General features: G+C 41.1%; 1 protein-coding gene across 1 annotated transcript in view; it reads right to left on the bottom strand.

Annotated features, from left to right (window-relative positions):
* Positions 1–21,079, bottom strand: part of LOC126267178 (NHL repeat-containing protein 2) — a 168,530-nt gene that overhangs the window by 100,738 nt on the left and 46,713 nt on the right. The window contains exon 5 of the mRNA XM_049972140.1: positions 2,012–2,149. Within this exon, the coding sequence (XP_049828097.1) occupies positions 2,012–2,149 (138 nt within the window). The remainder of the gene's footprint in view (positions 1–2,011; positions 2,150–21,079) is intronic.

The following is a 21,079-nucleotide window of genomic DNA, read 5'->3' as shown; positions in this document are numbered from 1 at the left end:
AAGATGTACAAACACACAAGATGGACAAGAAGGCTACATGAAAATAATATTAACCATTTTGTAAATAAAATAGAAAGAAACTTCCACATGGGAAAAATATATTAAAAACAAAGATTCCAAGACTTACCAAGCGGGAAAGCGCCGGCAGACAGGCACGTGAACAAAACGAATGTCTGCTTGTGTCTGTGTATGTGCGGATGGATATCTGTGTGTGTGTGTGCAAGTGTACATCTGTCCTTTTTTTCCCCTAAGGGAAGTCTTTCCGTTCCCGGGATTGGAATGACTCCTTACCCTCTCCCTTAAAACCCACATCCTTTCGTCTTTCCCTCTCCTTCCTGAAGAAGCAACCATCGGTTGCGAAAGCTAGTAATTCTGTGTGTGTGTTTGTGTGTTTTGTTCATGTGCCTGTCTGCCGGCGCTTTCCCGCTTGGTAAGTCTTGGAATCTTTGTTTTTAATATATTAACCATTTTGATAGATCCCTAAAGAAATGGTCTTATGTTGGTATATTATATAAATTTAATTTCACTGAACCTTTGTTTACTTTGCAGATGAAACAAAACATTGTTCCTACCTTCGTTTGAGCCATATGATTATGTAGTTTATGAATCTTTTGATTTATGTGATCGCTAAGAGAATTCTTGTCAATGAACTTCAGCTTGGTTTTTTTCCACAAATGATTAACTTCTTGCTCACATATATCCTTTGACTTGCCTGCATGTCGCTTAACATATGTATTGTAAAAGTTTTTATGCAAATTCATCTTGAACACAATAACAGCAGCTTTATATGCTTTGCAGAATAGCACGAATGACCGACTGATTGACATGCAGTGACTTCGACCGGCACAGCAGGGAATTCCCCAAATGAAATCTAATACTTGTGCAGCACTTGTTTCAAATCAGGAAATCATGGGCAACCACACATGTACAACTTTCAGTTGAATTCAGAGAGGCCATAAGTATTGGTGAGTACTTTAATAATTCCTATGCTCAGGATTAATTATAAACAACAAAACATTAATGTATGTTCTCTGCATTAAGAAGCTGACATGAAATTTTCATTGAGCCCCCCCCTAAATGAGATTTGGTGAGATTTTGCAAGAACCCTCCTCTCCCTCCCCATTTTGAGCTTACATAGTTAATGGATGTCCTCTAATGCATGAAAAGAATGTAGATAAAAAGATCATTCTCATTCTTTATCATCCAGCTTGGTGGCTCAGTGCAATAAACCCAATGGTCCGGGATTTGATCACTGGCCAGCCTTAAGATTTTTATGTGTCACTTATTGCTTTTTTCACCTCTCTCAAAGTTAGTTAATTTGAAAAATGCTGAGTTGTATCATGGTTCAGAGTCCACGTAAAGCTATATGTCCCCCCTATAACTGTTCGAGTAAGGCAACTCAAAGATTCTAGGAAGACAAGCAAGGGCATACCACTTCCGACAGGACTGTGCTTAATAAAGCACAGTGGAATTCGAACCAATCTTCTGGCTGATGACAGATTTACTTCACCCATCTTTATTATTATTACATTACTATTTATTAAATTGAATTCGTGAATTCAGATGATGTGTGTTCTCTTGTTCTTTTTCCTTCGTTAGTAAAGAAAGATATGATACTTTCCCATAAACAAGATCTAATTATCCCATTTATTAAATTGAATTCGTGAATTCAGGTGATGTATGTTCTCTTGCTCTTTTTCGTTTGTTAGTAAAGAAAGAGATGATACTTTCCTGTACATGAGAGTTAATTATCCTGGTGAAAACGTCAAAACTCATAAAACACAAAAAACATAGTGAAAGTCATATCGAGACACTATCAGCTACTATGCTGAATTAACCTATTTATGCACCCACTTTCAATTTAACACTTAACCATCAGGCATCTTAGTAATACAAACAAAAAGGCACAGTTGCCTGATAATCACCTCTTATGATTGAAACTGGTTGCACAGATTAAGTCATTCATCACTCTTTCAAGCTGTGGATATATATAGTTGGATTTTCTACTCACTTTTCTGATGCAGTGGTTTTCTGTATCTGCAACAAACAGCAGTTTACAGCTTTGAAATGCCAATCCTTGAGGGCTATTGAATCGGGCTTCTGTAAAGGTGCCATCAGAACAGCCTTTCTCTGTTCCACCAATCACAGACTGTAAATATAAACATTATTATTCGTATTTCAGTCACAAAGTGCTGTAAGAAACTAAAGTATTACTGTCACAGCATTCTAGACTGAAGCAATGTTTTCACAAATGAACAGGAATTTACGTTCAATAAATATGTCAATTCACATCATTAGAAATACACTGCTTAACAACTGCTAAGGAAAAGGGACACTGTTGCATTGTTGGATAAGAATAATCACAGGCATTGATTGGCTACATGAAACAGTACATACATAATACAGATGGACTGGCACATTCACAATCAAAAATTGGTACAGATTTCACCACATGAGAAAGCAGGATAACGTACATAAATAACTTTCATATCTGACCCATGTCAGACTCCCAACATAAAGGTAGATACCAGACTCTCAATAAGGAATGTGCCTTCCTTGGGCACTAATGCACATTTTGCATCTGTTATTAATGCTGGCTATCAGACTGTTGAGGAGTCCTTGAGGGATATTGTCTCACTCCTGTCTCAAGTCAGTTTTCAGTTCTCGCATGGTTTGTAAAGGGGTGTCCTTTGAGAAACACATCTGTCAAGAGCATCCTAGGCATTTTCTATAGGGTTTCCATCTTGGGAGTATGCAGACCATTCCATGCGTTCAATGTCTTAACTTTCCAATGTCTCAAACAGCTCAGTGGCTCAGTGGTCCTGTGGGGGTGAGCATTGTCACCTATAAACAGAAAGTTGTGACCTACTGCACCACAAAACACATGGACATGATCCAGAATAACCTCCCTGCAATACCACTGTGCTGTTATGGTGCATCATGCAAAGATACGCAGAGGTGTTTGGCCATTGTGTACAATGCCTGCCCACACCATAATGCTTATGCCATACCGATGACTTCACGAACATTGTGTGGTATGTAATGTCCCCCCCCCCCCCCCTCTATCTCTACACTAACAGGTTGCCAGAATCACCTGGCACAGTGAAGCAGGATTCATCAGAGAATATCATTCTAGACCACTGTTGCTGACCCCAAATAATGTGCTCCTACACCATCAAACTCTTTCTCGACGATGGCGTTGTTGAAATAGGGTGTATTTAACAGGCTTCTGAGCATACACACAAGCCTGATTTTATCACTGACAAATGGTTCTGGCAGAGACACATGTATCGGTAGGAGTTTCAAGGTCTGCAGTGAGCTGCCTAGGAGTGAGATGTCTATCTCTTTTTGCCACTAGGGCTATGTACGAGGGTAATCCCAAAAGTAAGGTCTCCTATTTTTTTATAAGTACAGAACTCTGTTGGTGTGGCAGTTGGTCACACTGTTATGAAGAGTGCTTCACGTGCTGTGTGTAAATATGCACACGCCATGCTGAGGTGCTCAGTCTTGGCTTGGTAGCCATTAAGAATGGAGCTCCCATTGTATGTTACCTCCAAATGCAAATATGCAAATTGCGTGCAGTTATTCAGTTTTCGAACACAAAGGGCACTGTGCAGATTGAAATCCATAGCCAATTGACGGAAGTGTATGGTGAATTGTGCATGGATGTCAAAAATGTTCGTAAGTGGTGCAGAGAGTTTGCAACTGGTCGGACCAAAATTCACGATGAACAAAGGAGCCAGAGACTGTCACTTTCTGAGGAGACAGTTCTGAAGATTGAGCAAAGCATGCGTGAAGGTCGGTGGATCATCCTGGATGATCTCTGCATGTTGGTTCCTGAGGTTTCCAGAAGCACCGCTCACAGAATTTTAACGGAAACATTGAACTACCGGAAGATGTGAGCAAAATGGGTGCCACGCATGCTGACTGAGGACCACATGCGGTAAGGAGTTGATGCTTCCTGCGCATTTCTTCACCACCTTGCAGCCAAACAGGACAACTTTCTGGACTCAATTATCACAGGTGACGAAACCTGGGCATACCACTTTACACCTGAGACCAAGCAACAATCACACCAGTGGCGGCATCCTTCTTCGCCAAAGCCGTGGAAATTCAAACAAACACAGTCTGTCGGTAAAGTCATGGCAACCGTTTCTTGGGATCGGAAAGGGGTATTGTTGGTTGACTTTATGCCCACTGGGGCCACAATTAATGCTGGCAGGTACTGTGAGACTCTGAAAAAACTCAAACAGGCAATTCAAAACCGGAGAAGAGGAATGTTGAGCAAGGGCGTAAACATTTTCCATGACAACAGTCGCCCACACATCACTCGGCAACCCGTTGCTCTCCTGCAACAGTTTCAGTGGAACATAATCACCCACCCACCCTAAACTCCTGACTTGGCACCCAGTGACTATCACCTGTTCCCTAGGTTAAAAGAATATTTGGCCAGAAAGTGATTCAGCTCTGATGACGAAGTGAAAGAAAAGGTTCATAACTTTCTGAACAGCATGGTGGCAAGCTGGTATGACATGGGCATACAAAAACTGCCTTAACGTCTGCAAAAATGCATTGACAGAAATGGTGATTATGTCGAAAAATAGCTAACTACTCAAACTGTAAAGTGATGTAAACAATTGTAGAAATAAACAGGTCTATGTACTTATAAAAAATAGAAGGCCCTACTTTTGGGATTATCCTCGTATTAACCCTCACAGCACCAGGAGGGTGAGGTGGGGGTACTTTGTGCCCATCTTTTATAGATACTGTAATTTAGATTGGCAATTCATATTTTAAAATTCTGATAAAAATATTTATTGTTTTTTATTATTTCCTCTACCAGGATTTATACATATATAACTTTTTTCAGCTAAACTTGATCTGTTAATTTAAGTTTAATGGCAGTCGTCATAAAGTCTACCACCTTCATAGTAGATGTGACTTGACAATGAATGTCTTACTTCATAAATTATAACATTTCGGCAGTGTAGACCCTCTTGGCATTAAATTTCTCTGTGTGGGTAGCAACAATGATCTCAAAAACGATTCATTTCTCGTTGGTTTCTGATTGTTTCGAGTTCCTTCTTATTCAGTGCCACTTTATCCAGTGTTCGAGACCTACAGATTCTGAAATTGAATTTGGTTATAGTGATGAAGTGATGAGTGAAACTGAAGAGGAATGAATTGTGTGCAAGGATGTGGACAGTGCAGACAAACTCTGAAGGTGGACTCTGGGGCTTGCAGCAGATGATGACAGCTGGTAAGGTCTGTGAAAAGTATTTTACACTCCTGGAAATTGAAATAAGAACACCGTGAATTCATTGTCCCAGGAAGGGGAAAATTTATTGACACATTCCTGGGGTCAGATACATCACATGATCCCACTGACAGAACCACAGGCACATAGACACAGGCAACAGAGCATGCACAATGTCGGCACTACTACAGTGTATATCCACCTTTCGCAGCAATGCAGGCTGCTATTCTCCCATGGAGACGATCATAGAGATGTTGGACGTAGTCCTGTGGAACGGCTTGCCATGCCATTTCCACCTGGCGCCTCAGTTGGACCAGCGTTCGTGCTGGACGTGCAGACCGCGTGAGACGACGCTTCATCCAGTCCCAAACGTGCTCAATGGGGGACTGATCCGGAGATCTTGCTGGCCAGGGTAGTTGACTTACACCTTCTAGAGCACGTTGGGTGGCACGGGATACATTCGAACGTGCATTGTCCTGTTGGAACAGCAAGTTCCCTTGCCGGTCTAGGAATGGTAGAACGATGGGTTCGATGACGGTTTGGATGTACCGTGCACTATTCAGTGTCCCCTCAACGATCACCAGAGGTGTACGGCCAGTGTAGGAGATCGCTCCCCACACCATGATGCCGGGTGTTGGCCCTGTGTGCCTCGGTCGTATGCAGTCCTAATTGTGGCGCTCACCTGCACGGCGCCAAACACGCATACGACCATCATTGGCACCAAGGCAGAAGCGACTCTCATCGCTGAAGACGACACGTCTCCATTCGTCCCTCCATTCACGCCTGTCGCGACACCACTGGAGGTGGGCTGCACGATGTTGGGGCGTGAGCGGAAGACGGCCTAACGGTGTGCGGGACCATAGCCCAGCTTCATGGAGACGGTTGCAAATGGTCTTCGCCGATACCCCAGGAGCAACAGTGTCCCTAATTTACTGGGAAGTGGCGGTGCGGTCTCCTACGCCACTGCATAGGATCCTACAGTCTTGGCGTGCATCCGTGCGTCGCTGCGGTCCGGTCCCAGGTTGACGGGCACGTGCACCTTCCGCCGACCACTGGCGACAACATCGATGTACTGTGGAGACCTCACGCCCCACGTGTTGAGCAATTCGGCGGTACGTCCACCCGGCCTCCCGCATGCCCACTATACGCCCTCGCTCAAAGTCCATCAACTGCACATACGGTTCACGTCCACGCTGTCGCGGCATGCTACCAGTGTTAAAGACTGCGATGGAGCTCCGTATGCCACGGCAAACTGGCTGACACTGACGGCGGCGGTGCACAAATGCTGCACAGCTAGCGCCATTCGACGGCCAACACTGCGGATCCTGGTGTGTCCGCTGTGCCGTGCGTGTGATCATTGCTTGTACATCCCTCTCGCAGTGTCCGGAGCAAGTATGGTGGGTCTGACACACCGGTGTCAATGTGTTCTTTTTTCCATTTCCAGGAGTGTACAACCACTGGAAAAGTTCTTACATATAAACCCCCCCATATCACAAGGCAAGTAGCACAAAACATATTGAAAGAGCTAGAAAATATAAGAAATTGAGGTAAAATAGGAACAATAAGAGAATCATTTGAAGAGGTTTTTCTTAAGAAATTATTAACATCATAATAAAGCACACCAATGAAGAAGCATTGAGACAGATTTTAGCCTTAAAAGACAGGCTTGAATTCACGGCATATATAGGATTAGTTATTATTATGGGGAAGGGGGGTGATAGTAAGTCACCTATTCCCGGTGTATCATCCAAAATTCCACAAATGTTTTTTTATACTGCTAGTATGCATAAAATTAGATTCTGTCTTATTAAAATAGTAAGATGTGATAATAGAGAGACATGAAATGAGTGCAGGAAACATGACAAGTTTTCTGCAATACAAGAAGTATTTGATAAAATTAGTGAATTATTGCAAAAACATAATTCTACTGGGATGTACACTGTTACTGATGAAATGTTGCCATTGTTCCATGGCAGGTGTATCTTCAAAGTCTTTGTGAAGAAAAAGCCTGGAAAATATGGTATACTTACATGGGTGCTCACAGGCTCTAAAACCAGTTATGTTCTCAGTATATAGCGTAAGCACAACAATCCAATTTAGCTGCCGCCATAGTGAACTGCTTGGTTGTTCCTATACAAAATTCAGGATGCAATGTCACCACAGATGGGTATTACACCTTCAGTTGACCTGGCCGAAGATTTGTGGAGGAATTAGGCAAGGTAACTCCCATGAGAAAATTACAAGCTAATGGTGAGCAGATACCTCAAGAACTGAAAGACATCTCAAGAAGAGAATTATATTCCAGTAAATTCACTTTCTGTGTGTCTAGTGCTGGAAATACCACAATCACAATTCTTTCTTGTATCTCCCATGGAAAAAAGGCATTCACATAATCAATTAAACAGTGAGTAAATTATCAACTAAGAGAACTACAAGAAGTTGGCCGCTATCTATTTTCTATGCTCTTGTGGACATAGCAGCATTAAATAGTTATACATTCCAAGGGGGAATTAGAGAAAATCTAATAAGAAACATAACTGGGACTACAAATATTAGAGGACTCCAGAAGTGTGTGGTTTCAGACATGGGAGGTATTCTGGGACAGATATCAAGCAAAAATTTGCTGCGAAGCAAGCTGAAGGAGGAAGGGGAAGATGTCATATGTGTTGATGTGAAAGCCAGTCAAAAGCAGTAAATTACAACAAAGTGAACAAAACAACAGTTACCTAACTGTTGTCAAACTGTAAGAGATACACATGCAGTAAACACAGCAAGAAAACTGTTACATGTTCCAAGTCTCATTTTCATTTAAGTGCTGCCTTCAACCTAATTTTCATTGTATTTTTTGCTAGATTGCAGTCTGATCGCAGATCCACTCCTCAGTATGATCGTAAATCTCTAGCTGCCTTTCTGTGTCTGTTATTTATAATATCAGGGTCTACTTGATTTACTAGTCCATCACTCAAATTCCAGTTTTATTTATCCATACATTTATGATGGAAGGTAGTACTGGTAATAATCATGCCCATTGATACACGCCAATGGCACTGTCATTGTCTTCCTCGTGTAAACTTTCATTTCCAATAGTAGGTTTGAAAACACCCTTTTTTCCTATTTTTTCATAAAAATTTCCTATTACTACATTGACACTTTTTTGATATTTTAGTCCATAAAACAATAGTTCTCTAGTTTCACTGTAAAATTACATAAAACATAGGTTATTTTTGAGAATTTTTGGACACTTAAAAAAACTATTTTTTTGTAAGTTACCAGTACAAATGTTTTGGAGACATAATTTATTTTGTAGCAAATCATCATTTGTGGTTCACAGTTTTGCCAAAGAATACATCACTCCTTAATTTTGTTGTATATCAACACAAATACACACCCATTTTTTAGAATATTTGGAAGCTACCACTGTCCTTTGCATAATCAACAAGCAATCTGTAATAAATTAGTGTTTGTGATTTGGTTACTGTAGCAGATATTCTAACTAATGTATCGTGTTACATCTAGTTTTCCCATAAAGAGGAGTAGCCCTACATATTATTTGCATTTATTGTAAATTAACTCTATTTTCAAATTTGCTAATAACTGTAATTAACCTCAAAACATTTTAGGAAACCAGTAATTTTTACCACAGGTTTTTGTACTGCCTTAACAGAAATCTTGTTTTGTGTATTTGCCTCAATTCTTATTGAGAATTAGTAACTTTTTAACCCAACGGACTAAAGTATAATCAGTGGCCTTAATTTAAAGTTACTTGTTCACTGTCTTGTAATACACTGCACTAGCCAAAACGCAGTCCCATTGTGAATGCTGTTCTTGAACATGGGATGAATCAACTGACATTTGTAAGCAACTGGAAATCACACTGAGTACTATCAAATGATTGGCAGCTCCTGTGAATCAATGTGTTGAAAGAGCTCCCGAGACTCGTGTTCCTGTGTTACCTGTACCAGAGGTCCTTTAAGTACTGTCCTCTCCAGGGATGTTCTATCCTCTGCAGAAAGTTCAGGATGTCACCACTGGTCTACGTGCGTGTGAACGCCATGTCAGTGGTAGATCTAAGCATCCTGTACACGGTGGGTGTGGACCAAGGAGGACTCAGGGTGTTGTACCAACCCACTAACCAATAAGTTTGAGGTGCTGTCTCTCACTGAAACTGGAACTGAGCCAGTGAGACTCACTTCTCCTGTTTTGGGGAAACAAGTTTTGTCTAATGTCAAGAGGAGGCAAATGCAAAAGGGTAGGAGTCTATTAATCATCAGCAGTTCAAATGTATGGCGAATGCCTTAGGGAAATGGCAGCAAAGGACAGGAAAGGACAACAGTGCACTCAGTGCATATGCCTGGGGGTCTCAGTGAACATGTTGAAGAAGCTATTCCAGCGGGAACAAGGTGCAACCAACTGCAGACTGTGGCGCACGTTGGAACAAATGATGGCTGTCGTATGGGCTTTGAAGTCATTCTTGGGTCATTCCAGCAACTGAAAGAGAAGCAGACCAGACTTGTGCATAGAATTTCAATCTGCAGAATTGTCGACAAGTTTTCATGGAATTTATTCTTCACTCCATCGCCTTTGTCATTAGTTAGTGAATTACAGCTAATTAGTGACAAGTTGAACCCTTTGTATTTCACAGGTAGCATAATGTTTCATCAACTCCAACAAAAGATGTTTTTGTGAACAGAAAATCATTTCGTACACAGAATATTGTTCCAAATTCATGAAGGTATTGGGTCAAATTAAATATACTACAGCTGCAAATGTTACAACCTAGATATTACTTGTTTCAGTTGTGACTGCAGGTATACAGAAATATTTGCAAGACAGAGACTGCAGATATAAAGAAATACTTACAAAACAGAGACAAAGTTTTCAAAGTTTCTAATGTACAACTATATAGTGACTAATACTGGGAAGAGTATTTATAACCACAATTACAGAGATCACAGGATGAAAAGCTCAGAAGTACCATGAAAGCTATACATATTCATTACATAATATGAAACTGTAAGTACATATAGCACACGTAGAAGTGAAACATATTACATCACTTGCAAGCAATAATGGAAAGACATAATGAAATATTGTATATATTTATATAACTATATTATTTTCAATATGAAGTTAGCTATGTTAACAATATTTGGAATTGTCAGCAGCAGGTCTTCAAATGAACATATTATTGGACTTCTTCTTCTTCTTCTCCATTAATGGATATTGGCAACCACACAATGCATCTTTATTCTAAGAAACACAGTATGTAATAGTTTATTTGCATTTTGTAAAATTGTACACTGCTTTATATTCTCTAACCAGGATATTCATCTTCTTCCCTCAATCTCTCCTTCTATTATCCACTGTAGGAGCATTTATTTGGAGTTTTGTAATTTATGTGCCAGGTATGATGTTTTTCTTCTTTTGAATATTGTTAATATTTCTTGCTGTTTGTGTATTCCCTGCAATACTTTGTTGTTATTTACTCTTGGTGTCCATGGTATCTTAGGCATTCTGTGGTAAATCCACATTTCAAAGGCTTCTATCTTCCTTACTGTTGTTATATTTAGTGTCCATCTTTCAGAAGTATGTAAAAATACAGATCAAATACAGCTTCTTACAAATCAACCTCAAAGTTTTAGGCCTATGTCTGTACTTGTGAGAATTTTCTTAAACTTTACGAAGGCATTATGAGCATTCTCTATGTGATGTTTTACCTCTATGTCTGTTCTCCAATCTTCACAGAGCCACACTGAAAGACACTACACTGGTATTAGTGCTGCTGATCTTTATGAGTATCAACATAGTAAAGAAATAGAAATTGTAGGAGTTACTGCTGCCTTGGTTGAGATTGCCGGACGCAATGCGTGATCTTAAAGCAATGTATGAGCTGTGTCACAACAGCTGAACATTTCATGATCCACCAATCGAAAAGTGAGTGAACAATAGTGAAATCATATCCTTACAAACTTCACCCCTACTCACCACCTTGTGCCATGTGACATAGACATTTGAGTAGACTTTGCTCTTATGGTTTTTGCAAGAGTTGAAGTTCATGACACATGGCCTAGGAGCATTTTGTGAAATGATGAAGCACACTTTATGCTCATTGCGGCAATCAACAGTCATAACTGTTGCATTTGGGAACCAGCACTACCAATTAACATTCATGAAGTTCTCCTGCATAGTGACCATGTCACTGTGTGGTGTGAATTCACAGCACAGTTCATGAATGGTCCATTTTTCTTTGAGGAATTCAGATCCAAGGACCGAGGACATGCAGCCTGAACAGCACACACTACTGTGATCTGCTTCATCAACATGTGATCCCTGCTCCAAAGGAGATAGCTGCTTTTGACTCAGATGTTTTGATGGGTGATGGAGCTCCAGCTCACAATGCTTGTGAGGTCACTCAGTTAACCTATAGCATGTTTTGAGGAAACCGAATCATTGGCTGTTGATTAAAAACTGTGTGGCCACAAAGATCACCAGATTTGAATCTGAGCGGGGTGGCGCAGTGGTTAGCACACTGGACTTGCATTCGGGAGGACGACGGTTCAATCCTGCATCCGGCCATCCTGATTTAGGTTCCCTGTGATTTCCCTACATCGCTCCAGGCAGATGCCGGGATGGTTCCTTTGAAAGGGCACGGCCGATTTCCCTCCCCGTCCTTCTCTAATCCATCATACCGATGACCTCACAGTTTGGTCCCTTCCCCCAAAACAACCCCAACAACCAGATTTGAGTCCTTGTGATTTCTAGGGGTGGGGTTAACAGAAGGACAGGTTTTATCAACGAGACACTAACACATGTTGTGTGTTGAAAACTAGCATAGCAAGAAAGGTAACCAATATTCCACCTGAGATGTTTCAGCCTCAGTAGAGTAACCTATAGTTCAGTTCCAGGCTGTTATCACATTGTCCAGGCTGTTATCACATTGAGCAAATGTTTGAAAGTTGGAATGTAAACATGATCTGCAATTAGAAATTTTTATCCTCTCTTAAGGATATTAAAATGTTTCTTTCAATGGTTTATTCACTATTTCTCTTCCGTTATGTTCTTACACGTGTTTCCACAAAGTTTCATTGCATTATGACCACTTGCTTTTCATGGCAGCGCTCTCGAGTAGTGAAAGTTTAATTATAACCACACAATACATTCACAAAAAGGTCAGGCTGTCATGTGACAGTCATAAAATGTATCTTTTTGACATTCATATTCAGACCTATCTTACTGCTGTCAACTCCAACTATGTTGACATGTTGTTGAAGATCACCTAAATTAGCAGCAATCAATACTTTATCATCAGCATAGTGAATGTTGTTGATGAAGACTCCGTTAACCTTTAAGTCTTTTTCTACACCACCAAGTGCTTCTTCAAAAATACTCTCAGAATACAAATTGAATAGTGGTGGTATCAGGCTGCATCCTTGTCAGACTTCTCTACAGGTATTAACAAGTTCGTGACCTCATTATCAAACTTAACCTGTGCTCTATGATTCCAATATAAATTCTCTACACAATGGATATCTTTCTGATCTATATCTACTCTCTTGAGATTTTCTGTAAAAACACGATGTTGTACTTTACCAAAGGCTTTTTCAAAATAAATAAAATGAAAGCCTCCACTTTTATCCTGATCACGGCAGTTTTGCTCTAGAAATTGTAGTGCAACTATTGCTTCTCTTGTATCTATACACATTTCCTAAAACCAAACTACTGTATCTACTCGAATTTAAGCTGCACTTAAATCTAAGCTGCACTTGAAAAATGAGACTCGAAATCGAGGAAAAAAAAAGTTCCCGGATCTAATCCGCACCTGAAATCTGAGACTCGAAATTCAAGGGGAGAGAAAAGTTTAGGTCGCACCTCCAAATTGAAACAAAGTTGGTCCATTGTAATATGAGAAACAATTTAGGTCGAATGAATGACGATACAGCTATAGTAGTTTGGTTCGAGCCATAGGCTTAGCAGTTACGCTTTACCAGGTAGCCGTTGCTATGCGTCACGCGCTCCATCCGTATTTATATGGGTACCCTTCCTTTTTCACGTGCTTCGTCTAGTTGGAATTGATTGCTTATTTTTCTTCGTTCTGATAAGTGCCGTTCTCTTGGTTATAGGTGTTTATGTCACTGAAAGCTGAAAATGCATTACTGTACTGTGTCATGCATTGTTTGTGGCATTCTGATAATGAGTGTTTACAAACTGTTGCCGCTCGCGGCATGGCTTGCTTTTGTGTGCGTTACTCACAATTTTTAAAAAAAAAGAGAGGAATCTGCTCATTAGCAAAACAATGGCAAGAGACTGCTTTTTTGTTGTTACTTACACTGCTGCTTTCTTTGATAATGATCAACAAGAACCAAATAATAGACTGCGTATAATAGAAGATGCTCTGAACGAGAATTTAGCGAAAATTTTTCTCCGTTTGAAAATCTTTGCAGACTTCTCTTTAGTACATTACATTCTGCACAGAAATTAGAGTCATCTTAGATTTAAAAATCTAATCAATTGCCACGCTTCATTTCTGACTGTATCACTATTCGGCGTAAGAATAATACGATATAAACATGACATGATATGTACATTCGTCTGTGTTTGCTGCTGTCTCACTCTAGTTTCATAGTTTTCTTAGGCAGACAGGATTTAAATGAGATAGCAGCAAACACGAAAGAATACATGGCATAATGTTTACACTCATATTATTCGTTTGGTGAAGAGAATACTGCATGTGACTCGCAATTCATAAAAGTTCCTATTAGCAATCATCTCTTGTCACAGGTCGGAAAAAATTCAGAACATAGAGTTGGCCATGTTGACATACATCCCAAACAGTCTTGCCAGTTGGATTTTCGTAGTACATTGAAGATGAACAATATGGAATTTGTATTTACTTCATTGGATAATGTATGAAAAGGCAGTGGTTGAAACTCAGGGCGCAGAAAGAAAACTCTTCTTCCTTTTCTTTAATTCATTTACTGACGCAGAGGTTTTGGTGCCAGTACTTATCTTTGTGCCTGCAAAGCTCTACATATATTCGACGACAGAAGTTAGTTATGGCGGCACCTACCAACATTTTCCAGAACTTCCACTTTGCACTCGGTTCTAAGCCGCAGGTGGTTTTTTGGATTACAAAAACCGGAAAAAAACGTGCGGCTTAGATTCGAGTAAATACGGCATATCTCACCAATTAATTCCTCATCACATTTTTCCTATAACCTTTGAGGGATGGCTTTCAGACCTCTTTTTTGGTAAGTTGCTAATAGTAGTTGGGAAGAGTAATGATTTGTATCATATATTTTGTTACAAAGACTCTGTGTAAGACACTGATATCTTCTCCAATGAGAAGTTTAATGAGTTACACTGTAATTTCATCAGGTCCTGCTACTTTATTGGCTTTTGAGTTTAGCGTGGCTTTCTCAGTTTCTTCTTTCGTAATTGAAGGTTGGGTTAGATTATCATTCCTAGAAATCTCAACACCTGGTCATTCATTTTAAAAGGGGTTCCTCAAATAGTCTTCTCGTATGTCACCAAGAAGTATTTTACTATCTTTGATGACTATCAAGGATATGTTTTTTCTTTTATATATACCTGCAGTTCTTTTCCCATTTTATGTAAGTTACAATCACCATGTGAAGATTCATTGCTGTTTGTTCTTTTCTACGTTCAAACACTGCTGATTCCCATGGAAAGCTCTACCTTATACTTCCAGCCCTAGATCTAACCATTCCTGTGTGAAATCTATTCAGTGAGATCCGTGTTGACCTTGTCTCTTATTGTCCGGGTGGAAATTCTTCAGAAGACACCAACAAGTAGTTTAGCAGATTATTGTAGCATGCTGACCTTAATCAATGTCTGGTCTGCTGAGCTGTCTCAGATAGATCCTTGGTTGAATGAATAATGCTTTCCCATGATTCAAGGCAGTGTTGGACAGGTTTATGGCGATATAGCACACGTATTTAGGAGGTGAAAACTTGTAAGTTTTTCTTTCCAGGACTTACTCCTGCATCTGACATAACCAGGAATCCAGAATGGGTTGTGAGTGTAAGGAGGTGGCTAAGGGTGGGGAGGGGGACAGATAGCAGTGTAGGAGTGGAGGAAGCTGTTGTTTTGCTGTCGGAGCATGCAGAAACATAGTGGGCACAAGATAGGGGTGCTAGATGCAGAGTCGGGAGGCTGTTCTGGGAGAGGTGGAAGGGGAGAGGAGAGACATAGAGAGGTGGAAAAGACTAGCAGGTGGGTGTTTAGTGTTGGAGTGGGAGCTGGGAAGGGGATTGGGGACAGGGACTAGAGAAGGTTGAGGTAGGGGGGAGGGGGGGGGGGGGGAGTTGCGAGAATGAAGGATGTGTCATAGGGAGAAATGCCACCTGCACAGTTTCAGAAAAACCAGTGTTGGTAGGAAGGATCCAGTTGGTGCAGGCTGCGAAGCAGATATTAAAGTGAAGCGCATCATGTTGGATAGCTAGTTCAGCAACTGGGTGGCCCAACTTCTCTTGGCCTCAGCTTAGGGTTGGCCATTCACACAGACAGACAACTTGTTAGTTGTCACGCCCACATAGAAAGTAGTAAAATGGTTGCAACTTAGTTTGTAGATCACATGACTGCTTTCACAGGTAGCCCAGTCTTTGATGGGATAGGAGATGCCTGTGACAGGACTGCAATAGGTGGTAGTGGAAGAATGTATGGGACATATGGTGCATTTAGGTTTACCATATGGATATGAGCCATGAGGCAAGGCAAGTGGATGGGAGCAGAGGCAGAGTAGGGATGGGCAAGGATACTGTGTGGTTTTGAAGGGCACTGAATATCACTGTGGAAGGGATGGGCAAAAGAGTGGGTAGGATATTCTTCATTTCAAGATATGACAGGGTAATCTGAACTATGGCAGAGAATGCCATTCAAGTGCTCCAGGCCTTTGTGGTAGTGAGTCATGATAGGAGGAGTGCTCCTTTGTGGTCAGAGAGGGGGCATGTGGGAGGTGCGGACAGATAAGGCATGGGAGATCTACTTTGTGGAATGGACTTCTTAGTATGGAGTGGGTAGCATGTTTGAGGTGGAGGTCAACATCAAGGAAGGTGGGTTGTTGGATTGAGGAGGACCAGCTAAAGCAAATGAGGGGGAAGGTGTTGAGGTTCTGGAGGATTGTGGGTAGGGTGTCCTCACCCTCGGTCCAGATCATGAAGATGCCATCAATGAATCTGAAACAACTGAGGGGTATGGGATTCCTCCCCATTTCCCATAGGATGTTGCCATGCTGACACCCATGTTGTGAGTGAGGACATATTTGGTCACATTTACTAGGAAGGAGTTTGTGGGTTTGGAATCAGTCAGGCACTGAGAAAGTTAGTGTTCAACAGTGGGAAGTACATGAGCACTGATGTCAGAGTAGAGAGAGGTGGAATTGACTGTGGTGAGTAGGATGCCAAGTGGTAAACGAACAAGAATTATGGAGAGTCTATGAGACCTTTTATATAGGAGGGCAGGTTGTAGGTAATAAGTTAATAGTTAATCCATAAGAGCAGACTAACTGGCCACAGCAGCACACGCACACACACACACACACACACACACACACACACACACACGGTGCAGAGACCCTACGCGATGTAATCCTTACAGTTCATAAACACAGTGGTGGTGTATTTATCAGCAAGTAGGATTACAAGGTCGAGATCAGCTTTTAGGTGGTGAAGAGGGGTTCTTTCTGTGAATGTAAGGTTGGATTCCAAGTTTAGGAATTTGGGGAGTGCTGGTGAGGCAAGGTTCAAGGTTAGGATCATTCTGGAAAGTTAACGAGGGGTGATGTAGGGACAGCGACGGTGGATCACAGTTGGATGGAGGAGAGAACTGACTTAGGTATGGTACAGTTTGGTTTTGGGTTGATTCTGATTGGTAGGATTGGTGGTGAAAAACTGTTTCCACTGCAGGAATGTGGGGAAGGAGAGAAAATCTTTAAAACGTCCAGCATGACTGAATTTTGGAGTGGGACAAAAAGTAAGGCCTTCGGAAGTGACTGATGCTTCTGTTAGATTGGGACTTTTGGAGGACAGGGAGGACAGGTTTATGACAGAGTTTCAGTTCTGTTTGGATTTCTGATACTGCATTGTGGTGGAAGAGCATTTCATAGGGTGTAGTACATGTAGTAGTTCTCCAAAATAGGGTTTGTCTGCTATGACAGAATTCAGGGGAGGTTTGATGGAGGCTCCTACACAGGTAGTGGTAGCTCAAGGTGGGAGTAGGAGGTAAACAGGTTGGAGAGTTTTTTGAGGTGGCATTGTGCATTCTGCTCTAGCTCCTGGAGAGAAAGAGCTTCACTATGGAAGATTGGGTGTAGGAGTCTGGGATTGCAGAGCAGGAGAATTTTAAGGACAGATAAGAGGTATTGCAAGGATGTTTTGGCCTGATTTACATATTTTTGTAGGACAAGGTTGGTGAGTGCTATGGACCAACAGAATTTGACCAGATAGGGGTCACTGTGGAAGGAGGGGGTTGCAGCTGAAGATTGGTAATCTGACTGTCAAGCCATCTGGGGGATTCCATGAGCTGGGCAACAATACAGGGACAGTTATGTGGGACTGAGTTCTGGCTAGGGATACGGAAACTTTTCTGTAGTGGAGCACATTGAAGAAACAAGGACCCATAGTAGAGGATAAAAAAAACTCGTACAAAATATGTGGGGGAAAAAATCACAAAAACAACAAAACAAGTGAGATATGAGAAAAACATGAGACCTGAGGAAGTAGGGTTGATAATGAAAGATGAAACTACAATAAATATGAAAACCCAATGAGATAAAAAATAAAAATAAAAGACAATCTGTGTGTGTGTGTGTGTGTGTGTGTGAGAGAGAGAGAGAGAGAGAGATAGAGAGAGAGAGAGAGAGAGAGAGAGAGAGAGAGAGAGAGAGAGGCTGGGTAAGGGTTTCAATGGAGTAAGTGTAGCACAGGAGGGTACAGAAAATAACACATAAAAATATGCAAGCATAAGGGAGGACATAGGACAAATTTGGAAGTCTAGGAATAACTATTTCGGTGGGAAGAAAATGGAACATGAGATGCCACACCAATAATCCACAGTCACATAGCTGCGTGTCGTCTGTGAACAAAACTGTTCATAGATTGTGGCTTGTCTTTCATCCATATTTCACCTCTGCTCCCAGCCTCTTGCCTCATGGTTCATAGCCCTGCGACAGATCTAGATGCAAGACCTGTGCCAGACATCCTCCCACTACTACTCCAGTCCTGTCACGTGCATCCCCTATCCCATAAAAAGCAGGGCCACCCATGAAAACAGCCATGTGATGTACAAACTAAGCTGCAACCACTGTGCTGCTTTCTGCATGGGCATGACAACTAACCAGCTGTCAGTCCACACGAATGGCCACCTCCAAACCACGGCCAAGTTGTACCATCCAGTTCCTGAATACACTGCCCCCATGCCATGCCTCCTCCTTATCGTCACTACCCACTTCAGTGCCTGCTTCACAGTCTGTACCATCTGGTTCATTATTTATCTGGGTCCCTAAAACAACACCAGCTTCTCTCAGTTGCTTAGGTGTCAACTCTCCCTAAAACAGATCCTTCATTCTTGTAACCACCCTGTCCTCAACCTTTGCTAATCTATGACCTCTACCCAGTTCCCTGTCCCACTCCAGAACTATACATGCCTTTTATACACCAATGCATCTACTAGTCTTTTCCCCTTCTCTACAGAGTCCACCAGAAAAATGTATACAAACTTTAAGGAATGAAAACATCTGTTGAGCCAAAGACCATACTACAAGACATTCATAACTCAAATTGAATGACAATATTGATATCTCAATAGAGCCTGGCAAAGAATGTATACATTTTTCTGGTGGACTCTGCATACCTCGCCTCTTCTCTCCCCCAGCATAGCATCCATCTCTGCATCTAGTAGCATCATTCTGTCCCCACCATTTTCCCGCTTGCTTCAGCAGCAGCACAAAATCTTCCCCAACTCCTACCAGGTATCCCTCCCTACCCCATTCCATGGCTCCTCCTTACCCTCACCACCCACTTCAGACTGCTGCTCGTGTCAGAAGCAGGTGTTCGAATCATGCTTATGTGAATGTGTGTGTGTTCTCTACTTCTAATGGGGGACTTTTCTTGTCTGAAAGCTAAATGTTTAGCATTGTTTTCATTGTGCCTGTCAGCAACTCAACGTCTTCTCTATGTGGCGAGCAGCAATCTATTCTTTTCCTATTGTTGATAAAATCAGTTATCATTCCAGAAACATTTGAAAATGGTGACTTATTCAAATAAATAAATCACAATCAATGTTTTTGAGATATCTTATTTGTGAGTTTTTACTGAAACTTTACTGTGACATTTCTTAAAACAACCAACTTGTCCTGTACCATTGTTTATCACTGATGTTTTCAATTGTCAAGGGCATTGTGACTATACCATAAGGACAAAAACATGTCAATCAAGAGGCAACATGTTTGTTAGTATCTTGGCCTCGATCTTGACAAGGGATTGACATTTAAAGGCCACATAAAAGCAGTCTCTGAAGAAGCCTTAAAATTATGCAAAAGATTAACTATCAATACAACCACAGTCCAGTATATGTTATGATGGGACACAGTGAGATGGTATTGTGAGGCAATCCTTATAGTTTCATTTGGAGCCAATGTCTGGACTCATACACTAAGGTAGTTAAGGCTGGTAAAGCTTTTGGGAAGAACGCACAGGGGAACATCCCTACAGCAAATAGTTGCCACTGAAAAATGCAAATAGATTTCTTCCTCATAGTTTTGGAAATATACCCTATAGATATGCTTATATGAAGGATAAGAACTCTGCACCAACTTCAAAGAGGAAGTACAGAGAAAATGCAAGTGGAAATTGGAAATTTATTGGATATTAGAGATGCATTACAATGAAAGGTGGGCAATGAATGGTAACAAATTTGGGTAAATATATGTACTGGCCATAAAGTGGATTCATTTCTGCCCTCCTGTTGAAAACAAAGTAAACAAAGCACTTAGTTCTCAAAAGACAGCAATGATAAAGCTTTTGAGTGAGTAGTACCACAAAATGTCAAGTGAAATGTGTCCTTTCTGTGTCATGTCATGCACTGACCCTTGGTGATCGAGGACATCTGCTAAAGGACCATTCAATTAATCCTGTCCCTAATGCCTGATGAGATGGATGCCACAACTGTAGCATACTGTTACACAGAACCCTTCTCATCTGCCCTCGGCTGGTCCATAGCCCCTGTTGATCTGACTGTGCACGAGTTTAACTCGTCCTGAGTTGTGGCTCTGACTCACTACCTGTCACACCATTGTGGTTTACAGGTAATTTGTTATTGCTTGCTCCATCATCTCTTGTACTGTTTCTGTGTAGTCTGCATTTTATTGTACAGCACTGCACAGTGAAGTTTTTAGTGTTCACTTTCGGCAGTTTTACGACAATGTTCTTCTGTGCCCGCCACAGTATTGTATGTATTTGTTTTACATTGTGGGCACTACACAGCTGTATGTATGTTTTTTTTCTCTATATGTCAGGAGTGAAATGTAAACATGTTACTCTTTCATTAAATGCCAAACTAGCAGTACTATGAAGACTGGGAATCATTCCAAAAAACTGCTTAGAAATCCAGTGTAGGCATTAAACAATAAAAGATCGGAGAAGAAATCAGAAAGACATTGAATCACATATAGTGATGAAAGATGGTAAAAATGCTCTTACGAATCACAAAACATTCAAAAAGCCTAAATTTGAACTGCCTGATAACGCATTGTGGATGTGGCTAAACCATGACAGAAGGAAAGGAACCCCAATATATGGTCCCATT

Source organism: Schistocerca gregaria, chromosome 4 (genome assembly GCF_023897955.1).
Source record: "Schistocerca gregaria isolate iqSchGreg1 chromosome 4, iqSchGreg1.2, whole genome shotgun sequence".
Classification (NCBI taxonomy): Eukaryota; Metazoa; Arthropoda; class Insecta; order Orthoptera; family Acrididae; genus Schistocerca; species Schistocerca gregaria.
Note: the sequence above shows the minus strand (reverse complement) of the source record. Positions and strands in the feature narration are given on the sequence as shown.